This window comes from Sinocyclocheilus rhinocerous, unplaced genomic scaffold (genome assembly GCF_001515625.1).
Source record: "Sinocyclocheilus rhinocerous isolate Xijiao unplaced genomic scaffold, SAMN03320098_v1.1 scaffold515, whole genome shotgun sequence".
Taxonomy (NCBI): domain Eukaryota; kingdom Metazoa; phylum Chordata; class Actinopteri; order Cypriniformes; family Cyprinidae; genus Sinocyclocheilus; species Sinocyclocheilus rhinocerous.
Window position 1 is genome coordinate 908193 of NW_015660140.1, and position 26698 is coordinate 934890.

The 26698-nt window shown below is 36.5% G+C and overlaps 2 protein-coding genes and 1 pseudogene across 3 annotated transcripts in view; 1 reads left to right on the plus strand and 2 right to left on the minus strand.

Moving 5' to 3' along the window:
- The window catches only part of LOC107724914 (zinc finger protein 131-like), an 8790-nt gene extending 4950 nt beyond the window's left edge, over positions 1-3840 (minus strand). The window contains exons 1-6 of one of the 2 annotated variants that reach the window (XM_016534015.1): positions 3727-3840; positions 2710-2863; positions 2502-2603; positions 1510-1654; positions 739-1430; positions 520-650 (exon numbers count right to left, since the gene is read on the minus strand). In XM_016534015.1, coding sequence (XP_016389501.1) covers positions 520-650; positions 739-1430; positions 1510-1654; positions 2502-2603; positions 2710-2833 — 1194 coding nt within the window. In that variant the 5' untranslated portion in view covers positions 2834-2863; positions 3727-3840. Of the gene's footprint in view, positions 1-519; positions 651-738; positions 1431-1509; positions 1655-2501; positions 2604-2709; positions 2864-3331; positions 3701-3726 lie in introns of those variants that run through there. The other variant, XM_016534016.1, reaches the window with a different exon arrangement.
- A 4534-nt stretch (positions 3841-8374) lies between these two features.
- Positions 8375-13339, plus strand: LOC107724901 (selenoprotein Pa-like; annotated as a pseudogene).
- Positions 13340-22901: 9562 nt separating this feature from the next.
- LOC107724907 (growth hormone receptor-like) overlaps positions 22902-26698 on the minus strand; it is a 35997-nt gene continuing 32200 nt past the window's right edge. The window contains 5 exon segments of the mRNA XM_016534007.1: positions 22902-23849; positions 23852-24637; positions 25456-25525; positions 25813-25903; positions 26029-26182. Of these exon segments, the coding sequence (XP_016389493.1) occupies positions 23658-23849; positions 23852-24637; positions 25456-25525; positions 25813-25903; positions 26029-26182 (1293 nt within the window). The 3' untranslated portion in view covers positions 22902-23657.

Sequence of the window (26698 nt, forward strand, 5' to 3'; positions counted from 1 at the left end):
ACATACACATTTGTGTGAGGGAAAGCTGTGCGCACACATACACACACACACACACACGTATATACATATATACATAATAAATATATACATGTATTAATTTTACAGTTCTACTCTCAAATATAACATTATTATATTTTTCTTAAATACTCAATTTGTTATTTTGCAATGTAATATTACAATGGTATTATTTCTTATTTAATATTTAATATTTTTTATAAATACTATTATCATCAAATTGATATTTTCCATTTCCATTTTAATTTTAATTAACGTTTTAGCAATCTTATGTTTCTCTAGTCTAGTTTTTTTTTTTTTACTTCAGTTTTAGTAAAAATGAAGTTACACTAAAATGAATTAATTGAGAAATTGAATGCGATATATTGTATCTTAAAAAGCACAAAATCACATTTATCAGAAAAATAGCAATTTGATTTTCTTTAGCCCTTTTAGTGAGTTTTTCAGAAGGTTTAGCATAGTAAAAATGCATGTTTGCATAATATTTTACTGGCTAAAACCAACCTGGCATTCATACAGCTTCTTTCTCCCTTTTTTGGCTCCAGCGCCATTTTGACATGCTGACATGTGGCACTTCAGCGTACTGTTCCTGGCAAAACGTTCATGGCACTCCGGGCACTCAAAGGGTTTCTCACCTACACATACGTGAATAAATTAGAAGCTTTTTTAGAGATTACATTTGAATACATTTCTTAAAATGCATTTGACCTCATAATCTCTCACCTGTGTGCTTTCTTAAATGCTCTTTGAAGTGTCCAAAATGATCAAACTGCTTTTCACAGTACTCGCAAACATGCACTTTCTTTTTCTGTCGTTGGGACTGTTCCTCCGCATCAAAATGGTAATTATTCAAGTGCTGTTTAAGGGCTCCTTCCCGGGCATATGTTTTACTGCAGTGCCTGCAGACAAAGCCCCTATCTGGTGTAGCGGTGTGAGTCTTCATGTGCTGTTTGAGGTGGTAGTAGAGTTTGAAGCAGCGGTCGCACTTGTCACAACGGAAAAGGTTGTCCAGCTGAGAGATCTGAACCTCCACCACTTCAATATTCTCCAGGGTCTTGGAGGCAATCACAGCCTCTTCTGGCACGACTACCGAATCATCTACTTCCTTTTTCATCACATGGAGTGTCTGCTCTCCCTGCTGGTACTTGCTGGTGATGTCGGCCAATAAGGCCAATGCAGAGTCATCCGATGAGGGTTCGGTTGAACTCCTAGCAGCATCCACTACTTCCACCAGGCCACTTTCCTCCACCTCAATATGTTCCTCGCCAACCTCCACTTCGATCTCAACAGATTCGGTCTCCACTGAAGGAAGAGTCTCAGTGATCACATTGGAGGACTCTGCGATTTTCCTTTTTTTAGCCTTGCTCTTTCCAGCCAAGGCTTGGGAGGAGTTCACTGAGGCTGTACCATTCCTTCTACGTAGAAGAAACATAATAGTTAAAAATCAACTTCAGGATAAAATCAAGCAAAAGAAAATGTACAATAGTGAGCAACCTGTTGTTCAAGGCTTTGATCGCCTCCTGCATTTGAAGGTACTCTGCAGCTCTCCAGACATCACTGACTTCTTCCTCACCATTCACAGCTAATGTAGCTGTATAAGTGAACTCCATTAGGTGATGGAAGGCTGTGTTGCTAACACCTGTTCATTGCAACAAAAATATTGTAGTAAAGATTATTATTGAGCATACATTATTTGGAGTCATTTTTACTTACTACTATTAGGGCTGGGAGAACATAAAATGCAATAGCAGAAATGTGTCAACTGGTAGAAATAACTGCTGTCAACTTGGATACAAAAACCTGAGGTCTGACTCAAAGGGGTCAGGCTAAAAATTATGATTAGCGGCAAAGACATGGTTCAGGTCTGATTGGGTCTCTGGTAATTTTAAACAAATTTGATTTCAGGTCCAATTGGACCTGAAGAGATGTAGATTTCTTTAAAAAGCCAACTTTCCATTATTCGCTTTGGGCAATAAACAATATTAGGTAACACTTTATTTTAAGGTGTCCTCGTTATACATGTTACATGTACTTACTATTATAATAACAATAAACTATGTATAATTACATGCAAGTAACCTTAAGCCAAACCCTAATCCTAACCATATAGTGAGTATATGTAGTTAATTAATATTACTCAGTACTTAAATGTATAATTACACTGTAACAATGACACCTTAAAATAAAGTGTAATTCAATATTATTTAAAACAAATACATAGCAATAATTCAGTGACATTGGTATTATCCCCCCCCTCCCACTTCTTTGTCAATCTGGGCTTCTATGTGTAAATTACCAAACCCAAAGTCTACTAACTGTGTTGCAAACAAGTGCTTCCAGTTTAGATAGAGTTGCTGATTAAGATTAGTCATTGTCCAGGAAAAACAGGCTACATTGTAATATGTGACCCTGGACCACAAAACCAGTCTTAAGTCGCTTGGGTTAACAGTTTTTGGTTCCACAGAGTTGCATGTATAGTTGGGTACCTTCAATTTCCACTAGAGGCTCTTGAGTGAAGTCCTGAAAGAATTTGTGGAAAAACTGACTGCAGGCAGCCAGAACAGCTTTGTGGGCCCTAAACTGATGCCCTGTTAAAGTAACCACAATCATCGGCACCTGTTTATTCAACTGTATCATATTTTGCATAATTTCGAAAGGTATTAGATTAGCAGGTACAAACACTGGAAACCTCACCATCCACAATAAGAGTGATGTCTGTGAACTGATCCAGCTGACGCTGCTCATTCAGTTTGTCAAGCATCACTTTGTAATGGGCTGGAAACTCATGCCCATAGTCAACATCTCCATCAACAGACATGGTTCAGCCCTTTCCCTGCACATGCAAGTACTATGGAGAAACAAACAGACAATAAAAACATGACAGCATTATATATATATATATATATATATATATAAATAAATAATAGTAGGGGAAAACAGGAAAACAAAGCCAAAACAAATCCTGGCCAGGACGCGTCCTGGGAAAATGGCACGTATGGTCACCCTATATAATAGAAAAGTGAAGATACATTGACTTTTTAGTACCAAAAAGCAGTTACAATTGTTCAGGGGTGCGTTTCCCAAAAATAACCATGGTCGCAAGTCCCGTCGTTAGAAATAGTTCAATGGAACTATGGAACGACCATAGTTAGCTAACGAAGCTTTTGGGAAACACACCCCAGATTTTGTAAGTGGGTAGACAGCTACAATATTAAAATGTTAAATGCATTACGAAAGCCAAACAATTCGTCTACAATCTTTCACAGGCGTGTGTCAATTAACACAGACAATGCTTTAAGATAAATTAGGCACATACTTTGTATTGGCCCCTATGCCAACAGATCCATAGAGCGGCAGGCATATCTAAGCAGCATGCCGAATAAGCACGCATTTCTACAGGGAGCTTCTCTACGCAAGACGGACTGCTTTACACCCATCGGGTCAAAGTGCTGCAAAAGCCACGTACTTCAACAGTCCAACCGTATGGAGGTCCTAAAGAAATATACAAACAGCAAAAGCAGCACTGTGTGCCAGTCAGCTTCATGTTACTCGCACGCTGGGCCTGTGGCCGCTAACGCATTCGCCATTTGTTTTCTGGACCATTGTCGTTACGTCATCAAATCGCGCATTAAAATGCTCTTTTAATCTGACAGATTCCCTTTCGGCTAAATAATGAGTGATGCCGGGTGTCTAACGCTCCCGAGAACTTACCCCGGGTGACGCTTTGATGTTTAGTGCGGTTGTTTATACGCGTTTGAGGCCTGAAGCGATCAATGTGCTGTTTTTTCCTCCGCTCGTCGGAAAAGGGCGGTCGCTCCTGTTCTGGCCTCGAGTTCCCATAAGACCCTGCGGAAGAGTTTTATCGCGCGAGGCAGACAGGTGGTGGTAACCAGGGCGACGGTGCCCAAAGATCCCGTTATCTTCAAGTATGGAAAATGTACATTTGTTTTGGCTTAATTATTTTAGTAGATTATTACTGTGTTTTGTATTCTGGTTGTGTATTATACTTTACTGCTTTGCGTCAAGTCATATAGGTCTATTGTTCTTTTAAATAGCCTAATATTTGTGCTGGAGGCCTATGTATCCCCTGTAAGCGTTATATGTCCTTAATAAATAGCTACATTAAAAAAAAGTATGGAAAAGGTAAATAAGTCCAAGAAGTTAATTTTTGGTTGGCAACCTGATTTGGGTTAAAATATTTAAATAAAAATGTATTTAAAAATTACCCATTAGTAAAGCATTTTATGGAAGTCTTGTACATACAATTCATTGATATATTATTAGCCTATAGTTTTTGTTCACATTTTTAATTAATTTTAATGTTTATATTTCATTTTAAATTTTAATATTTACATTTCATTTTAAATGTTTTCTTTATCTTATTGTCTTGTCATTTTTATTCATTTTTCTTAAACGTCTCTATAGGCTAGTTCTCAATTTTTATTTAAGTTTTAGTTATTTTAGATAAGATAAAATAAATTATTTATTATTATTTTAAGAAACGTTTTTTTAATGGTTTTAGGTTTTAATAAACCTGATCCAATGTTACTTTTGTTCAAAAACACATTGGTGAAAAAATCCAAACATTAGAAAAAAACTTACATTTTATAAAATCAAAAGAAAATATTTAGTTTGATCAATTAGAGAGAAAAAGAATTAATTCTAGCTATATATTCATGTTTCATAAGACCTTTCACAGAAGTAATTACATTTTTCACTAAGGATATTTGAAATTAAGCTGAAATGTGACATCATAAAATGTTTTTTGCTTCTCTCACAACCGAAACGTGCGTTATTCATTGACAGACAAAGCTCTCCACTGCCCTCCTGAGGCACAACTGAGATACAGTACACTCTTAAAACTAACGGTTCTTATTGGCATTGTTGAGAATCTTTAACATCCATGGAACGTTTCCATTCCACAAAAGAATCTTTATAGTGGAAAAAGGTTCTTTAGATTAAAATTTTGTTCACTGAGAACTAAAAATGGTTCTTCGTGGCATCACTGTAAAAACCCACTTTTGGAATCTTTATTTTTTTAAAGAGTGTAGCGTTTAATGGGTCCGTGTAACGCTTCACAATTCAATTTTCAGACCATATGGTGCAAATGCAAAAATGAAAAAACTAAACCAAACATTCATTTTATTCAGTTACTTCATAAATTAATAATTGCCATTTTCTCTCCTTTTTTCAGTTTATTAAATTGTGACTGAAGAAATTATAATTTTAATAAAAATCTAAACAATTTTCTATTTTTCAATTTTTTTATCTTTCAATTTGCGCTGTGGGCTGTGGGCTGTGGGCTGTGTGTGGGTGGGGGTGGTGGCCGCAGACTGTTCACAAACGCTTAACGTGGCTTAATGTATCCTACTAAAACAGTGACACTGGAGGACACACCTTATTAATAATAAACATATAGGCTACTATTTACAGACAAGCAGGATAGCCCAGACCATGAAAGCAAATTGCGGTAAATTGCACGTTAAGTGTTTTGTGCCCCACTGAAAACCTAAAAAAAATACGTGGCTCAATGGACTTGTGCCGAGTTCACACTGCACGATTTTCAAACTCGTCGGATCGCCGTTGTTTTCACACTGCGTGACTATCTGGGGTAGCATTCAGTTGCTGCTGTGTTCACATTGCACGATGGATCGGTGACAAGGGGTTTCACACTGCATGACTTCACAATAGGAAGAATCGCCGACAGCTCTGTCTGGTCCGTAACGTGGCTTAATGTATCCTACTAAAACAGTGACACTGGAGGACACACCTTATTAATAATAAACATATAGGCTACTATTTACAGACAAGCAGGATAGCCCAGACCATGAAAGCAAATTGCGGTAAATTGCACGTTAAGTGTTTTGTGCCCCACTGAAAACCTAAAAAAAATACGTGGCTCAATGGACTTGTGCCGAGTTCACACTGCACGATTTTCAAACTCGTCGGATCGCCGTTGTTTTCACACTGCGTGACTATCTGGGGTAGCATTCAGTTGCTGCTGTGTTCACATTGCACGATGGATCGGTGACAAGGGGTTTCACACTGCATGACTTCACAATAGGAAGAATCGCCGGTCAGAGCTCATTTCACACAGCGTGATTGTGAATCGCAGACTGCTCCAGATATTTAGCATGCCAAATATTTTGCCGGCGTCGCCAACGTGTCGGTGATTCCCTCAGATTGCGTCTTTGATCATTCACACTGCGTGATTGTCACTCGCGTGAACGAGCACCGATTTGCCTCCGATGTCGGGCATTTGTCGGCGATTTCGCAAAACCTGTCGGCGAGTGAAAAGTCGGGCTAAAATCGTGCAGTGTGAACTCGGCATAAGACAGTGGTATAAATTAAAAAGCCCAAACTCGGTATATTTATTATTACAATGTATTAATAAAGTACAGGTTACTAGGTACAGGAAAGCAGATGAGAATGAACGCTACAAGCTAAACTGTTATCCTCCCATAGGCTTAATGGAAGAAGACGGTGTAAAAGTATGGCCAAATTCGGTATACACCGATTTCCTCCCGAGTTCCATATAAAACTATCTGCCATACACACACACAACCACCGGGGGACATTCTAAAATGCTTAAAGGGATAGTTCACCCAAAAATGAAAATTCTGTCATCATTTACTCACCCTCATGTCGTTCCAAACCTGTATGAGTTGCTTTCTTATGTTGAACACAAAAGAAGATATTTTGAAGATTGCTGGTAATCAAACAGTTGGTGGTTGCCATTGACTTCCATTGTATTTCTTTTCCTATGGAAGTCAATGGCAACCACCAACTGTTTGATTACCAGCAATCTTCAAAATATCTTCTTTTGTGTTCAACAAATTAATTCAATACATAAATAAATAAATTCAAATTAACAGCATTTATAATTTTACAAATTAAATTATAAATGCCACTTTTTATCAATTTAATGCATCCTTGCTAAATAGACCAAATTCAGTAAACACATTATTAATAAAGCATACAGACAAGCAAGTGAGTCCAGAATTAGAACGCAACATGTTTAATTACGCGTTAATAAGCGTTTTCTCCGAAGGAAAACGTTAAACGTGGCTTAATGCATTAAAACAGTTTTTAAATGACCAAACTCAATAAACATTATGTAGGCTAAAGCTTTATTCATAAACACCAGCCGCGAAAATCCGTCTACATCTCAGGGTAATGTTTGAACTGTAAAGGCTACATTTGAAAAACATTATAGCCTACAGTAATTTGCTATGCTCCGCTATGCATAGCTGCCACTTTCCACGGCCGCGGTTGTTGCTGCCTGCCACAGACTTGCGGGACTTTGGAAGTGGCAGAGGCATTAGCAGGCTTGCTAGTTAAACATTAGGCTAATCTAAAAATGATTGTCAAAACTTGAGAAAAAAAGCTAAAATCAAATAGATTAGACAACTCCTGAAGATGCTATTGATTTAATGTCCAGTTGTTGCACTATCCATTGACTTGGATATACAGTTTATTCTTTACTAAGAATAGACAAATGTATTGTCAAGATTTATGAGAATCAGTTTATCTAATAAATGATTTCATAACACCTTCTTCAAGTTAACTATTAACTAACAGTAATCAGTAAAATGTGTGTTAACTGCATCTAAAATGCATCACTAGGAGGTCAAACTGTCCTCCAGATCATGAGATCTGATAATGAACATTAACTGATAAATCATAAAACATAAGACGTCTTGAGACTGTCTTTGAATGTTTATAAAAGGGTTTTGGATGTTTATGTAAGTTTTAAACACTTGTCTTGTCTTGAAAATGTCTTACATAATTTTAAAAACAGGGTGTTCAGCAAAGTTCAGCAAAAAGACAGGAAGTTTCAAAGTTTCATCTCAGCAGGAAAAGTGCTGACACTAACCCAGCTGTGCACTGCTGCACAAACAAAAATTACAGGATGTTAAGAGAACCATGCAAATAAAATGCATGGTTCCCCCCCCTCCCCCCTTCAGCCATTAGGGAAACAGAAGTCTGGAATGCAGTGTTCGTTAACTGTTTACTCTCTGGACATTTTTTTTGGCAAAAACAAGTGTAACTTTGCTATCAGTTATTCTTTTTTTTAATGAAAGAGACATGTGTGAAGAAATGAAAAAGTTAGAAAGGAAAAAAAAGAAAAAGAAAATAAAAAACAGACTTTGGCAGTGACACATACCAATACTAATCCACTTAGACATTCTTTTTTCCCCCGCTCAAGCTTTGGCTTGTCCACTCAAAACACATTATGGAGGTTACAGACATTTACTGCTGATGCGTGTAACTCTTGGGGTGAATACGTGTGAGCTATTAATGTTTTTGAAACAGGGACAGAGGGACCTTTGCCCCGCTTTCAGTCAGGAAAAACAAGAGGAGTATAACTAGGAGGAGCCGTGTGGGAGCGGGTTGTTTTTGTCTAGAACCAGCTCAGAAAGTATCGCTGCTGAAGACTCTCAAGTAAAACAAGTAAGTTACATAATATATATATATATATTTAGATATAATATTTTTTTTACATTTCTTTTTTTTTCCCAGCCGTTCTGTAAAACATCTTCTTTGCATTACTTGTTAATTTTTTAATTATTCAAATATACTTTAAGTTTAATGTAGCCTAGGTATTAATGCATTATTTAAAACTAGTTTGCATATTAATTTGGCTCTGACAACACAAAATTTACAATGTCCTTCAGTAGTATCTGGATGGACTATGGACCTTGTCCTAAACTTGCTTCATTGACTTTGATCACTAAATCAGGGTTAATTACCATAATTACAGGTACATGATTATTATATGACTAATACAAGAACAATATAGTTATATAACTGCTGAATGGACAGTAATTTCGATATGTGTCAAAAGGGACTATTCCCCTGCAGAGTTTCCCTCTTATTTTACACCATTTTTTCTTGTTTCCTGTAAAGCTTCTTTAGAACAATATATATTGTGAAACATGCTATAAAAATTAATTGAATTAAATATCAGTATTTTATTAGTATATTATATATCAGTATAGTTTATATAGCTGTGACATTTGAATATAATAATAAATAAAAAATAAAATATACATACAAAATACTACAAAATGTTTTATCATTACATATTTTATATAGCTGTTGTATATAAAATATATACATTATATATATATATATATATATATATATAGTATAAGTATATTATATATCACTATATATTTTATATAGCTGTGACATTTAATGTAACAATAAATAAAATAGTAAAATACACAAAAATACATATAAAAGTTTTTTGTTGATTGTCAGGTTGGAATTGTATCAGCATTTTACAATTCAAATGTCTTCTGTTTTTTATGGATATGAGACAAACTGTTGGTCTTTGTGTTTAGGTTGGTGGGTCTGTTGTTTGGAGTCATGTGGAAGGCACTCAGCCTTACCCTGGCTCTCTGCCTGCTGGCGGGCTGCAGTGCAGAGAGCGAAACAGATGGAGCCCGCTGCAAACTTCCTCCTGTGTGGAAGATCGGAGAGGAGGAGCCCACGAAGAACACTCTTGGACATGTGACAGTGGTGGCTTACCTCCAGGCCAGCTGATTGTTCTGCTTGGAGCAAGCATCGAAGTGAGTGCAGACTTTTTACTTTATACTAATAATTTCAAACAGCAAAACTTTGATGAGACCTTGTTTTTCAAACCCTTATCTGGTCGCATTCTTGATAGTGCTCTCTTTGTACTGTTCACACATGGCGTATTTATCTAATCCAACTTGTTGAATGTTCTTCAAGGCTCAATGATTTGCTCCTGAAGTTAGAGAACCAAGGTTATATAAATATAAACTACATGGTGGTAAACGACCGAGACGAAGGGTCCCAGCAGCTGCACCACTTGCTCAAAGAAAGACTGATGAATATCACCCTCTACGCCCAAGACCTCAGTCAGCCGGATGTCTGGCAGGCAGTAAATGCTGAGAAGGACGACATCTTGGTCTATGACAGGTTCGGCTCACCACTCATCCAGTTCAATTCACCTAATGAACACGATCACTATATTACTTTAATAATAATATTCCACTAAACACCTTTTTCTACCAGGTGTGGTCGACTCACTTACCATCTGTCTCTTCCCTACACCAACCTGAGCCACCCACATGTGGAGGAGGCCATAAGACTTACTTATTGTGATGGTATTTGTGGAGAATGCAGCATTGAGGTAAAACAGCAGTTATTATAAATATAGTATGTAAAATACATAGAATATAATATGCTTTCTGTAAGCTCAACATCAGTTAAATATGAGCAGAATAAAAATCCTTTTTTCTCTCCATTATTTTCATTTACTCACCCTCATGTTAATAAACAATGTGGTGCTGAGAATGATATTCTATAGATAAACTGTCAAGATCCAAAAAGCACATAAAGGTACCATAAAAGAAGTCCATATAATATGTGTACTATTATTTTATTCTCTCAAAATCTTCCTCTATCCATCTGAATCTGACGCGCACATGATGACGTCTGTTTGTTTACGTAAGAGCGCTCTGCACCATATAAGGAGAAGAAGGCGGGGCTAAAGAAACCCATAATCAATTTCGCGCGTCTGTCCTTAAAGCGGTAGATTTGAATGTCTGCAAGCGAATGCAAAATGCGCAGGGAAGGGACGTTACAATAGCTCATTTTCCTTCTAGGTGGCGCCCTACCAAATAAATAGCCTACATAATCTCTTAAAAAAAGTTTTTTTAATCGGCTTCGTTCAGAAAAACAAATTCAGAATATGTATAAACACTTTTAATTCTGTTGTTCTTTATTGCAGATATTCGTATTCATATTGTTAATTTATTTGTTATTTCTTGGTAAATGTTTTATACATGAATGCATACATTTGAAATCACCAAAACAAACACGCCCCTACCCCAAAAGGGTCTTGTCCCTATTTTGATAGCTCCGCTCCACACATACGTAGGCAACCCAGGCAACGATTAATTATGTGAAACAAAGCAAAACCAATGTTACACTGTGTCTACACCGGATGCGAGTGGTGAGGTGCGACAAAATACTATAGAACTCATTATAATCAGTGATGCTGTCTACACCATAGATATATATACATATCTATGGTCTACACTGGATGCGGCGCGGTGCAGCACGACATGACAAATCCCCGACAGAAAACTGCTGCTGTGTTCTATTTATGACGTATTGACACAAATTTCAAATGATTTTCAACGGTCGCTTTGTCGCGTCCAGTGTTGTGCTGTGCACTGAATGCTCTCTCCTCCACATTATGAGTAGACACGCCCCTTACTGCTGATTGGCTACAAGTTTGTTTTGCTACTCGGCCCCAATCAGTTTTCTAAAGCATTTTTGAAAAATCGCTTACCCCACCTTTAATGGGCATATAGCCTAAAACAACAACAAAAAACTTCAAAATTTACTTTTAATGTTTAAACTAATATACATGTTTTTCTTAGGCTTTGGTTTTTATAATATATTTTATGCATTCTATACATAAGAATAAAAGCATGTTAAAAAAAGGTTCTTTCTTTACGGCTCCATGAAGAACCTTTCACATCCTTGGAACCTTTCCATTGCACAAAAAGTTCTTTATATTGGAAAAAGGTTCTTCAGATTAATAAAATGCTCTTCCACTAAGAAAAAAAATGTGACCCTGGACCACAAAACCAGTTATAAGTAGCACGGGTATATTTGTAGCAATAGCTAACAATACATTGTATAGATCAAAATTTTAGATTTTTCTTTTATGCCAAAAATCATTAGGAAATGAAGATATTTTGTAAATTTCCTACAGTAAATATATTAAAACGTAATTTTTGATTAGTAATATGCATTGCTAAGAACTTCATTTGAACAGCCTTAAAGGTGATTTTCTCAATATTTTGATTTTTTTTGCACCCTCGGGTTCCAGATTTTCAAATAGTTGTATCTAAGCCAAATATTGTCCTATCCTAACAAACCATACATCAATGGAAAGCTTATTTATTCAGCTTTCAGATTATGTATAAATCTCAATTTCAACAAATTGACCCTTATGACTGGTTTTGTGGTCCATGGTCACAAATGGTCTTCTAAGAACTGTTCACTGAAAGGTTCTTTGGAGGACCCAAACAGGTTCTTCTATGGCATCTTTTAAAAATAAAACCTTCAATTTGCCCTTTCCTCTGGTCGTTACAGAGTTCACTGCAACTTGAACAGTGCAAGAAATCCACAGATGAGAATACACCAACAGAGGGAGAACAGCATCACCATCACGAACATCACGGTCATCATGGACATGGTCATGAAGGGCATCACCCCGACGGCGTGGAGAGGCACAGGCATCATCATCATCATCACCACCATCACCACCACGGCCAACAACAGGTTGATGTGGGTCAGCAGATCCTGGCCCAGGTTGACTTTGTTCAGGCAGCCGTTGAGCCACCAATCATGAAACGGCCTTGAGCTAAGCACACTAGGTGAAAAGTTCAGTACAGCTGACAGCAGGGGGCAGATGCTCCAGCCACCAGCTGATGCTGACACTGACGACAGCTCTTTGGCGACAGCAACGGGCATGTAGCAGGCCTCTGACACTGTGAGGGGGCTCTTCCAGCCTCCTGACGCTGACAGGGCCTGAAGGAGGACAACCACATCAGGGAGACCTGACAGTGACGTCCCGTCCAACAAGCTGAATGAGAGCTGTCGCAAAAAGCCTGAGCCTGACCAGCAGGGGACGCGAGTTGAGTATGACAGGAGAAGTAAACAGGGCCCGTTGGCTTTGTAACAATCTTGTCTGATCATTTATAGCTTCACGTAAACATCAGTGAACCCCATATTGCTGGTCACCGCTCTCGGTTAATCTTACCAACTAGTATTTATACCTCAGTGTGTGGCAGCACTGGACCTTGGTAGCCCATTCGGAACAATTAGCAAATTGGTTATTGTTAGAAGGAAGATAAATAATTCAGGAACATCTAAATGACAAAATGTGCACTAGATTTGGATATTTTTTTTGGTTACATCAAACAAACTTTAATGGGTCCAGTGTCTGTTTGCTTCTGGGAGTGTGTTAGGTTCATCATGTTAGTGTCTTTTCACCTCTAGATGCTTTATGTGGCCTTTATGAAGGCAGGTGCGGAAACTATGCACTAGTGGTGCCTGTTTGATGTTAGGCCACACAGAGCAGAGGGCAAAGGTCATGTAACATACTGTAACCCTTGCTATACCCAATCAAAGCTATCCTATATGAACATCTGGGGTATTAAAATCTATCTATATCTATAATTTCTTCATTTTTTTTTGCTCTGTTCAGTAAGATGTTTTAGTTTTGCCGTGTGGAGATGGAGGTGGTAAAGTAGGCAGAGAGATTCTGATCTTAAAAGTTTCTTCTTAAGGACCAAACACTGTTGAATTATCTAGAATCTATATCTGTATTCTTCTAGTTACTACAACAGATGTTGTAAGGGGATTGTAATATGCATTTCATATTTGGCATTACAAAAATGTTAATGGATCATAGGGAAATGCACAACATTTTTTAATTTTTTACTACACATTTATTAGAGTGGAATTTGTATCCAAGGGAGTAACTGGAAAAAGGTTAAGTTGTTGTTATCTTGGGAAAGATTGTTTGAAACATTTTACATACTTAATGAAGGTTTTCTGGAAAATCTATTATCACCTGGAAGACCTGAGAAACTGTATGAAAAAAATGTATGCTGTGGTGCCAATGACATTTGAATGTAAAACGCATGTGAAATGTAAGACAGAAAAAAACATGTTACTCAGATAAACTCAAATAAAGTAAAAAAAAATAAAAAAATAAAAAAAACCTTGAGTGAACTGTACTTTGATTTTTATACCTACACTCTAAAAAATGCTGGGTTAAATAGAGTAGAGTAGAGTGTAGCTAACATATATGGAACAGACACAAATTATCCTACCAGTAAATCGAAACGTTTTGACTGATAACTTGATAAATTAATTAATTAATTTTAATTCAATTTATTAATTTGAATTAATTACTTATAAATACACGTTATTATAAATTAATTGATAACATACGATTATTTGTTTTAAATCGTTTAAATTAATATTTACTTTTTTATTTTAAAATGAGTTTAACATTTTCTAAAATATTTTATTTAGATATTATATTTATTAATATAATATTTTAAATATATATTTAATAATATAATATAATTAATTTTTATTTAATTTAATTGATGGATTATAAATACATAGTTTTATGAATTAATTTACAATATATAGGCTAACATACAGTTATTTTTTTCCCGAAGGTAAATAAATATTGGTAACACTTTATTTCACAGTGTCACAATTATATGTTACATGTACTTGTAGTAATAATAGTTAACCCTAACCCTATAAGTACACTTTGTACTCAGTACTTGCGCAATTACATTGCAACTATGGCACCTTAAAATAAAGTGTAACCTAAGTATTTTATTTTATTTTATTTTCAACTTATTTTATTATATCTTTTATATTTTATTTAGATATATTTATATATGTACACTATTTTAAGCATACATGTAATCGTTTAAATAATTAGCAAATAAGCACACATTTTTTAAAGGGAAAATATAACAAAATCTGAAACCTATTCAAACCTGTTCTTTTTACTGTTTTATGTCATTCCGAAGTTCACCGACAGATAGCGCGCGCGCACTGATTCATCTTTCGTCTATGTTGCTTTCCCTTTGAGAGCCTCTCCAACATTTTTCTCCCAAACCTGGACTCCTGAGCTGTCTGCAGTGTTTCCTTTTAGATCCGGTTAGACACACAGATGCCATACGCGTGGAACTTAAACACACAGTCTCCTGGCAGAAAACACAGGTAACGTTAGAGAGAAAGTGAAGGCGAAATTACCCTTTTTAACCGCTGCCATGCAACACCTAATTGCCAAATTAATTTAATTTTTCAGAAAATTGCTTGGAGTATTAATAGCAAGACAGCATATGAGCCTCTAAGTTGCAGACTAAGGGTTTCTATGCAGGAACCCAAATACATCTAAAGCAAGCAGAACAACCAAATGCCTTCTGTTTCATTCTGTTATATTCATCAGTGAGATTTTCATCGACGCAAAGAAATTGTAGCTCTAGCTTCGTTTTTTAGTGCCACAATCTCAGAAAAAAGGTACAAAACTCACTGGCGCGGTGCCATTTTAAAGGGTAGGCTACTAATATGTACACTTCAGATACAAATATGTACACTTTACCCTTACAAAAATTAACCATGGTTTTATTTTATTAACAGTGTAGTTTTTTTCGTTACCATTTGTATAACCACCGATTAACTACAAACACCATTATTAAACTATGGTTAGTGCAGCAAAATCATAGTTAATTTGTGGTTACTATGGTTTAACTATAATAACCACGTTTGTTTGTGTTTTTTTTTTTTGTAGAAAAAACATAGTTTAACCATAGTAGACCTTCGTTCACACGTGTGGTATTCTCGTGAACGCCTGTCGAACATGGCGACTGACATGGAAGAGAAGAAATTGTTGATTAAAGTCGTTATGTTTGGGGTTTTTTTTATCACAAAAACTATTCTTGTAGCTTCATAAAATTAAGGTTGAGCCACTGATGTCACATGGACTACTTTAACTATGTCCTTACTACCTTTCTGGGCCTTGAACGTGGTAGTTACATTGCTGTCTGTGCAGGGTCAGAAAGCTCTCAGAATTCATCAAAAATATCTTAATTTGTGTTCCGAAGATGAACAAAGGTCTTACGGATTTGGAACGACATGAGGGTGAGTAATTAATGACAGAATTTTCATTTTTGGGTGAACTAACCCTTTAAGGTGCTAATGTGTACAATTTAGATGTAAATATGTACCTTTTAACTTTTGTACTGCCATAGTGACAGCTTTGTCCTTTTTTTCTGAGAGAGTATAGTGAAAGTTTTCATGAAGTAGATGGCCTCAGTTTCTTTCAGACCACACGACTTGCAGGATAGTACCAGACCTGTCTATTTCATTGTTTTTAAATCAGCAAGTGCGCTGTGGGTTGTGTGGACAAGCGATAATTTGACCCTGAAACATTTAGCATAAGATCAAGAATGACGTTCCCTCGTTTCAACAGCCCTTGAAGATGCTATATAAACGTCAGCTCTTTTAAACACATCTCAAACCTTGCAATGCAAAAGGTCAACAAGCAAGTAGAGGCAATAAATGGTCAGGGTGGGTGGCTTTGATAGGCTTAATTGGCCTGAAGATCCAGTGCAGGAGAGCAGAGGCTCATGGCCAATTACTTACAATGTCCTGAGAGGCGGACTGTGAGAGGGGGCTACACAGATCCAATCAGCCTCACGCAGTGTTGCAGAAATATATATATATATATATACATACACACATAATCATTTTTTGAAGATTTTTTATTTGTGCACTAGTGCTCAGAAGTTTGGGGTCAGTAAGATTTTTCTTTTGCTCACCGAGGCTTTTTTTTATTTGATTTCAAATACATTAAAATTAGTATTATTGCAAAATATAATTACAAATTAAAATAACTGTTTGCTATTTGAATATATTTTAAAATGTAATTTATTCCTGTGGTTGAAAAGCTGAATTTTCAGCATCATTACTCCAGTCTTCAGTGCCACATGATCTTTCAGAAATCATTCTAATATGCTCTAGCTTCGTTTTTTAGTGCCACAATCTCAGAAAAAAGGTACAAAACTCACTGGCGCGGTGCCATTTTAAAGGGTAGGCTACTAATATGTACACTTCAGATACAAATATGTACACTTTACCCTTACAAAAATTAACCATGGTTTTATTTTATTAACAGTGTAGTTTTTTTCGTTACCATTTGTATAACCACCGATTAACTACAAACACCATTATTAAACTATGGTTAGTGCAGCAAAATCATAGTTAATTTGTGGTTACTATGGTTTAACTATAATAACCACGTTTGTTTGTGTTTTTTTTTTTTGTAGAAAAAACATAGTTTAACCATAGTAGACCTTCGTTCACACGTGTGGTATTCTCGTGAACGCCTGTCGAACATGGCGACTGACATGGAAGAGAAGAAATTGTTGATTAAAGTCGTTATGTTTGGGGTTTTTTTTATCACAAAAACTATTCTTGTAGCTTCATAAAATTAAGGTTGAGCCACTGATGTCACATGGACTACTTTAACTATGTCCTTACTACCTTTCTGGGCCTTGAACGTGGTAGTTACATTGCTGTCTGTGCAGGGTCAGAAAGCTCTCAGAATTCATCAAAAATATCTTAATTTGTGTTCCGAAGATGAACAAAGGTCTTACGGATTTGGAACGACATGAGGGTGAGTAATTAATGACAGAATTTTCATTTTTGGGTGAACTAACCCTTTAAGGTGCTAATGTGTACAATTTAGATGTAAATATGTACCTTTTAACTTTTGTACTGCCATAGTGACAGCTTTGTCCTTTTTTTCTGAGAGAGTATAGTGAAAGTTTTCATGAAGTAGATGGCCTCAGTTTCTTTCAGACCACACGACTTGCAGGATAGTACCAGACCTGTCTATTTCATTGTTTTTAAATCAGCAAGTGCGCTGTGGGTTGTGTGGACAAGCGATAATTTGACCCTGAAACATTTAGCATAAGATCAAGAATGACGTTCCCTCGTTTCAACAGCCCTTGAAGATGCTATATAAACGTCAGCTAGCTCTTTTACATCTCAAACCTTGCAATGCAAAAGGTCAACAAGCAAGTAGAGGCAATAAATGGTCAGGGTGGGTGGCTTTGATAGGCTTAATTGGCCTGAAGATCCAGTGCAGGAGAGCAGAGACTCATGGCCAATTACTTACAATGTCCTGAGAGGCGGACTGTGAGAGGGGGCTACACAGATCCAATCAGCCTCACGCAGTGTTGCTAAGTACGCACCGCTCGCCAAATTGCCTGATCTGCTTTCCCTATCATCCGGGGTCCTGCTGCTTCTGTCTCCACTTAGCACAGACCGGAGAGCTTCTATCTGGTACTTGCTGGACGCCTGCTCTTCCCCTCGTTCCCGGTACATTAAGGCTTCGGTGGTGTTGACCTGGCCTTCATAATGCATCAGGCCTACTCCACAGCATGGTTCTCAATGATGTATTTAAATTAGTCTGTCATACACATCATACTAATGGACCGCTTGTGCTGTAGGTTACAGTTTGTTCCTGTTTTCCATGACAACGCTGTGAAATGAGAACGAAGACAACTTCCTGAGGTGTTATGAACTGGATATTACCTATGCGTAAGTGAGATGATTCATTTATTCATATGATGTCCATTAACTCTGTGGCAGACCACAGAAACAGTAAAGTATATCTATCATACTAATATAATATATATATATATATATATATATATATATATTATATTAGTATGATAGATATACTTTACTGTTTCTGTGGTCTGCCACAGAGTTAATGGACATCATATGAATAAATGAATCATCTCACTTACGCATAGGTAATATCCAGTTCATAACACCTCAGGAAGTTGTCTTCGTTCTCATTTCACAGCGTTGTCATGGAAAACAGGAACAAACTGTAACCTACAGCACAAGCGGTCCATTAGTATGATGTGTATGACAGACTAATTTAGCTGAATTTTCAGCATCATTACTCCAGTCTTCAGTGCCACATGATCTTTCAGAAATCATTCTAATATGCTGATTTGGTACTCAAGAAACATTTCTTATTAATATTATCAGTGTTGCAAACAGCTGCTTAATATTTTCAGGATTCTTTGATGAACCGAAAGTTCAAAAGAACAGCATTTATTTGAAATAGTATTTTTTTGTAATACTAAAAATGTCTTTGTATTTTTTATCAATTTAATGCATCATTAATGAATAAAATAATTTATAATAAAAAAGTTATATTGTCAATAATTCATATTTTTAAATTATAATTAATAAAATAAGTTAATGAAATCATTTTATTATTTTACTATAATTTTATTTGATAATAAATACGATACAATTTTAATAATTAATATTTTCATAAATAGATTTCCTGCTATTCACTACAAACGTAGAAATGCACTAAAAAGGCACTACACTTTTCCTTATCTGTAACAATATTGTGGACTACAACAAGTTTAGTAGAACTAATTTTTATGGTATATTGCTTTATAAATGTAAACTCTTGGGTGCCCATAATGCAAGTCTAACACTTTTTCTTCTTTCACTTCTATTGCTTGCTTAAAAATGAATTCTGTTAACATGCTGGAGGCTTTTTTCAGTTGTTGTTCCCAATCAGTCTTGTGTTCAGGGCTATTTCTGTTTATTTTTTTACCAGTCTGTCCTCACCTTGAAGGAAATGATGCCTGAAAAGCCGAAACATATATTTTCACAGTAATACCCTAGCGCACAGTACACACATTCAGCCAGAACAATATACTAATATTACTTGCAACAAGATTAACTTAACAGTCCAGTCCATGTCTATAAATAAAACATGAAACAACCAACAGCATACGGCCACAGATAATCTAATCGTTTGAAGCTATCGTTATTAAACTGAAGAAAACAGAACAAAGCAAATCATTTGAGGTATGACGAATTCAACCAATTCCAAACAGCAAACTGTACAAATGTTTCAATAACAAACCTGAATCAAGTTCTTTATAATGTCTCTAGTCATGCTCAGCGGTGTGCATCCATAAGGCAAATACATCATTTGATGAAAAATTGGCACAAAACTGCTCCAAAAAATATCTAGTCACATACAGGACTAAGCGTACAGAAGATGAAATGCACTAGCATGTCTATATATCATATGCATTTGTCAACTTGCATGTACAGACAGGCATTTAACTGCCTATGCATTTTAAGAATTTGGCAAAAGACAGAGATTCATAAGAAAATGCTACATGAGAAGGAAAGAGATAGGAGTAGCACTGCAGGAACGCAACATACAGCAGAAGCTAAAATGCATACCGTACACCATATATCATGAGAGCTTAAGACATTTCCATTAAAACATGAACATGCTGGTTTCACAGCAATGGCAGCAGCAGAAGAGTTGTATAATACTTGATATTTCTCAATAAGGCAATATCTTTACATATAAAAGAATGGCACGTTGCTTAGCACAGTGTTAAGATTGACTACATCATGTATAAGCCTACTATTAATCATATATACACATAATAAACATGTGCAGGACTTCACAAGTGAAATCGTTACTCCTTATCTATGCTTTATCCTTACTGATTTAGCTTATGTCCTGTTGTGCGTGTGTGGAGGCACATAAGAGTATAGGCCGTTAAAAATGTTATGAAATACTTTATATTTCTGATATATATATATATATATATATATATATATATATAATATAAAAGTGTTATTATGAAACACATACACTGCCCTCCAAAAGCAATTTAAAGAAGTTTTGTGTTTAAATCGATTTTTCTCAGTAAACAAAACTGTGGATCTGAGATTAACTCCAGAATTTACTTGTGGACTATCAAGAATTTAAGAAAATATTAACCTACGTGCAGGTTAAAAATAACAGTACATTTTAGAACTTTCGCATACTAAGGAAAAAAACTGACTACAGAGTCTGCCCTAGACAAGCAGGTTCTGCTCATGGCATCTGTACAGATCTGGCAGAACATCAACAGGGAAAGATCAGCCTTGTTCTGTGATGTCTGTAAATAGCACAGTATGGGAAGTCATTTACGAAGATCAGTTCATCCAAAACATAATATTCTGTCATTATTTACTCACTCTCATGTTGTTCTTAACCTGTATAGTGTTATTTTATTCTGTGGAAAACAGAAACACACACACACAAAAAATGTTGTATGTGCCCTACCATAAGTGTCTGGACCTCAAGAACTGCTGAGACTGAATCAGTGAGCTAGTGAGTTGAACTCAAAGACTGGATAAGTGAACAAATTGTTTGGATTAGGATTGGATTAGGTTTACAAATTGGACTATAAAAGTCATTCCTGAATTGTTTAACTGACTGACTTCACTCTTAAAAATAAAGGTTCTTTATTGGCATCAAGGGTTCTATGAAGAACCTTGAACATCCATGGAACCTTTCAAATGCAGAAAAGGTTCTTTGTAGTCGAAAAAGGTTTTTTAGATTTTTTTTTAGGAACTGTTCACTGAAAGGCTCTTTGGGGAACCAAATATGGTTCTTCTATGACATCACTGCAAAAACACCCTTTTGGAACCTTTATTTTTAAGAGTGTTCATGACCCAGTCTAAATGGGGGTGAACATTATCACTGAATAACAGCTTCAATTTTGGTTTGTTCATCACACAAAGCTTTCAAATGACATCAGGAGATTTAGAATATAGCGCACAAGCCATATTGATGACTTTTATGGGTCTTTAAAGTCATGATCTATTGTTTTTGTAAATGATGAGGCTAAGATCTGCCTGAAGTATAAATAAATCAAATAAATTGAATTGAACTATTGAACTATTCCTTTAGCTTATGTTGGAATATGCAATATTAATGCAATTCATTGTGTCAAATGGTTTGCCAAACTGTCGGTGTACCTTTAATATACTTGTAAATGTTTGGAGCACAAATAACCCCAAAAAAATTGAATAAAAATCAAACACTTTGGGGGCACAAATAAATACAATTCAAAATCAGAAGAAAATCAAATGCTTTTGGAAGGCACTGCAACTACAACAGACACCTAAAACAAGTCAGGACCCAGTATTCAAGCATCATAGGCAAGCCCAGGACCAATCGAGCTTGTAATCCAAAGGCTCCTTCTTCACCATCATATACCTCTACTGTGCTTCTCTAAAAACAGAGAACATGTAAGAGTCACAAAGCGCTCAAAATAAGCTCATCTATACAACTTAACAAGCAATACTTTTTCTGTACAAACGTATAAACAGCATAGAATTACATCTGTGAGAAATTCACTGACTGGGTTTCCAATATGTGGCTTGAGAACTCTTAAAAGTCTACGGTTGTAAATCAAAAAAGATACTCCAGTTATTATTTCTTCTATTATAATGCATGATTTCATAAAATAGCTGTAGTTAAAAGTAGCTTTTGTCCCTGTGTAGAGGCTGTGGTGCACAAGATTATGCTGTTTCTAGAGGACATCACTGAATTAACTGTCCTGACAAGAATTATAGCCTTATTTAATGGCAAGTCTTTGTCTAATAAAACAAGTCCAAAAATTGGCACATCTTTCCCAGCTATTCTGTAATGTAACTCCCATTGTAAATGCATGTATACATTTATAGTGTCTTCTTCAATATAAACCTGCTACATGTTCAAAGGTAACACATAATAAAACTTGCCATACAGTTTGCATTGCACAGCAAAGACTCTACAAGCGCTTTCTTTTGACAATTCCCCTGGATACATTAAAGGGGTCATATGATGCGATTTCAATTTTTCCTTTCTCTTTGGAGTGTTACAAGCTCTTGGTGCATAAAAAAGATCTGTAAAGTTGCAAAGACTAAAGTCTCAAATCCAAAGAGATATTCTTTATAAAAGTTAAGAGTCAACCACGCCTACCTAAAACGGCTCGTTCTAACACGCCCCCACATGTCTACGTCACGATGTGGGAAGATTTGCATAACGCCGCCCAAATGTTCACGCAAAGAAAGAAGGCGTAACTTTTATTATCGCTGTAGTAGTGTTGCTGCCGCCATGTCGCGAAGACGTTGTGTGTTTCGTTGTGAAAGCGAAACTACTTTGTTTGGCCTTCCAAAAGAGGACACGACTAGAAATCAGTGGTTAAGTTGTATTTACAACACTGTTGCAGAACAGTTCAACCCAAATATTCAGATGTGTGCAGCACATTTTATGGCGGGGCATAGAGGAGAAACAATAATGTACAGTATGTGGAAAATAAGGTGTTTTTTTTTTACCTTAAACCGCATATACACATTTCATTACACCAAATACACCAAATAATGTTCTTTTTAGCAACATCATATGACCCTTTAATACAAATAAAGACAAGTTCATTTTTCACTTTTTGAACAAGCAAAGGTAACACCTTGTTCAGTGGGCTAATATTACAAAAACTTGTCTCAACATTTTCTAGTAATGATCTCAAATATTACAGTCATATATAGTGATGCTAAAATACACATCTGCACCACAACCCCATTTTGTAGTGTTTTAGCATATTGAAAAAGTTCATTTGCTGAGATTATCCATCTGGCTATGGCAGAGGATAAAATGTGCAGAAAGGATGCAGCGCTCAAAATGGCTCCCATAAATCTGAGAAAGCAGGTTCCCTTAACAAGATCAAAAAATATCGACTCGTCCACAAAACTAAAATATTTTGGGAACCTTAATATGATGCAATGGAATATTTTTTATATTCCATATGCAAGCAAATCCAGGTTAAGGAAATCACAGTAAAGCTATACGTCTTTCACTTGTGTGTAAACAATTTTGTATAAAGATATGTTTGAATTTATCTTATTGAATCTATTTCATCCCAATGCCACTGTAGCTCTAGATCTGTATCTCTGTAATAAGATAAACACATTTTCAAAATGGTTCTCAGACACAGCAAGCGAGCATATTTCTGTAGTCATTTTTTTTTGCATGTAACCAGCTGATGTTTCTGATTGTTAATTGATAATACATTTAAACTCTCGGCGAGCTAGCGTAGCACTACTGCAACAGCTGACAGAAAAGAAACGTTTTCAAAATTCATGTGCAGAATTTCCGTCCCGTGTCGCGCCATTCATGCAACTTTGGTTTCCAGCAGTGAGAAGGTCCAAAAAGCGCTTTTTAGTCCCTTCATGGGGTCAGGTTTCCCAGAAGGTCTGGGGTGAGGTACCCCATAGGCATGGTTGGCATTGCTGGGAGGTGTTTGTTTGGGCTGTGAGGGCATATTGCGGGCTGTGAGGAAGGAGGATTCAGGAGGAGGCTGTGCTGGGCGTCTACTTCCTGCACTACAGTATAGCCTGACACTGGGGGCAGTATGGGGACTGGAGGAGCTTCGGGAAGAAGGTACGGTATCTGGGAATCACTGGTGGACACCAGGTACTCCCCGTTCCAGAGGTTCCCCTCAACAGCTTGGGTTGGAAATGTTTGGTACCCCTGCTCAGGACCAGGGCTGGGCGGCACGTCGGCGGAAAGTTGCCTGGCTGTGTTCTCTGAGGTGTAGGCTCCATCGGAAACCAGCTGGAACGGTATCTTCTTCTCATTCTCTTCTTCCTTCTTTTTCTCCGGAGAGCTGTTCAGTTGTCCAGGTGAAAGCACCACTCCTCCTGCTGGTGTGAAATCGCTTACTTGGGCATAAAAGTCCATGTTAACCCAGCTGGGCACAGCGGGTTGCGTTTGAATGGGCGTCTCCTCAACTTCTGATGTCTGTTGGACGCCAAGGTCAGGGATGGACGAGCTGCTTCTGGAAACCAGAGGGTGGTTATCTCCCCGTCCAGAATGGCCAGGCAGAAGGGCAGCCAAGTCCTCGGGATTTGGGATTTCTGGGTCGTAGCAGCTAGCACGACCCGAATCGTCGTCACTTTTGAAATGAAGGACGTGAGAAGAGCCTGAGCGGGACAAGCCCAGCAGATGTTGTGTATCAGAACTCTCATTCTTCTCTGCAGGGTCATCAAGGTCCAGCTGGATGAACTCCACCCATGGATCCTCATGGTAGAAGTCCGGCTTGTACATATCCTGACTGCTCAGCAAAGAATTGAGCTGGTCAAGCTTTCCATTCTGTCAGTGAAAGAGAGAATATATGGTGTTATTAGATAGGACATAAGTGCTATTAAAAAAATTACAAATAAAATAAAACTGTGATAGAAAAAATACATTACATTACATTCATACATTACATTTTTATGTAGGCATAGGTGTGTTTGTTCTCGATTGCTCTTGGGGTTTAATTTTTTCATTTTTAATTTAAAATTGTTTAATTTTTTTTAAATTTTACACTACACTCTAAAAATGGAGTACGAGGGTTGTTTAATTAACAAGTCCCCAAGCTTTTTGGAGGTTTTAATAATTATGGGATAACACCCACAACATGTCAACAATTATGACCTTTTCAAAACAATCAGGTTCTGCAGTGATTCATGCCATTTTGCAGCTCATGCAAGATTTGCACAGAGGCTTAATCTTTTCAGTATAATTTTATAATGCAACACTGAAATGATTCTTATGTAAGACTAATGTTCTTAATGTTCGTAATGTTCTTATTCATGAATTCACCTCTCATTGTTTTGCTGACAATTTCTGTAAGTGTAGGCATTTTATGACGAGCAACATACCAGGCTTTGTATGGTAATTCTTTGTAATTCAAAAAAAACAAACAAAAAAAAACAATCAATCAGTAATTCTTAAATCTTTTATCCTGTCTTTTTTATCAGCAAAAACACACTGGACAATACATTTTCCATGCTATATATACTGTATTACACATTATTATAATTACTTGCAGTTGCAAAAACAAGACGAATGTAATTTGTATTAAAAAATTTAACAAAATAAAGTACATGTTCATGTAAAGTTATAAATGTTTAATGTAGAATTACCTTCAGCAGCTCTGGGTCGATGCCTTTAATTTTAGGTGCAGGAATAGGTGGTAAAAATATTACCATCAACCTGTGAAAACAAATTAGCAAAATTTTGTAAATGAAAACCATTATATGCATTTGTAATTGTGTGTTGTTCCAGGGGTTGTGCAGACAGAGAAATTCACAGCTTATAGCTTAACATGAAAACTAATTACAAAAAATACTTAAATATTAACCTTACATTTTAAAAAAGGGGGCTTCATTTTCATTGTGTAGAATCACGTTTTTAATCTATATTTTTTTGTCTTTTATTTTGGGTTGAAAAATGACCGTATTTGTGAGATACACTTTATAGGGGTTTAAAAAAACTCTCACCTCTGCTGCTGAGAGAAGATGAGGAGGACAAGAAGAATCACCAATCCAATCACTCCAAAAATCAACACCAACGTCGTCGGGAACGTTGATTCTGTGCAAAGAGAAATGGTCTTTTCTTACCCTGGAGCAATTTGCTTAACTGATTCCTGATGGTTGAGCTGCACAGCTGCTTTCACTTTGTGCAAACAACAAGTCAAGTTTCTGGCGTCGACTAACCTTTGCTTGGTATCTGTGCCACATGCACAAGGATGCTGTCACTGAATTCGCCAAAGTTGTTAAAGGCTGACATCTTGCAGCGCACCCGGACTTCATACTCTTTGTCAGTATGTAAACCGTAGATTGACTGCTGTGTGCCACTCTCCAGGTCCAGCTGCAATAAGAAAGGATGAAAAAGTGAATAAGAAAAGCACAAAACAAGAGATTGAGCAATAAACTAGCATTTGTGAGCCATTACATTTACTCAGAGAGACAAATCGGTATGTGAAAAGAACTGTGCGTTTTTTCCAGGGCTGTCAATTTAATGTGTAAAGAAATGGTAAACAGATTTAATGTTAATTTAGTTGGCAAAATGGATTACAGTGGACTGTAGGCCAATTACTTTTTCAATGCATATTTAATAACATAATGATTTTTAATTATCTTCCTTTGAGGGGCTTTTCTCAACAATATTATTTATTTGTTTTCCTCCAAGCCTTACATTTTTGTACTAATCTAGCTTTATTTTAAGCCACAAAGAGAATACTAAACTAAAAATAATCCTTAAAGTTTATATCTGAAACTCTCTCGAGGACACCAAAAAGTGAATGTACTTGTATGTGACCTCAGCAGAGGGCCTACAGGAATAACTGTAACAGTGAATCATTTCCCTCTGGTCTATTCAGGCCTG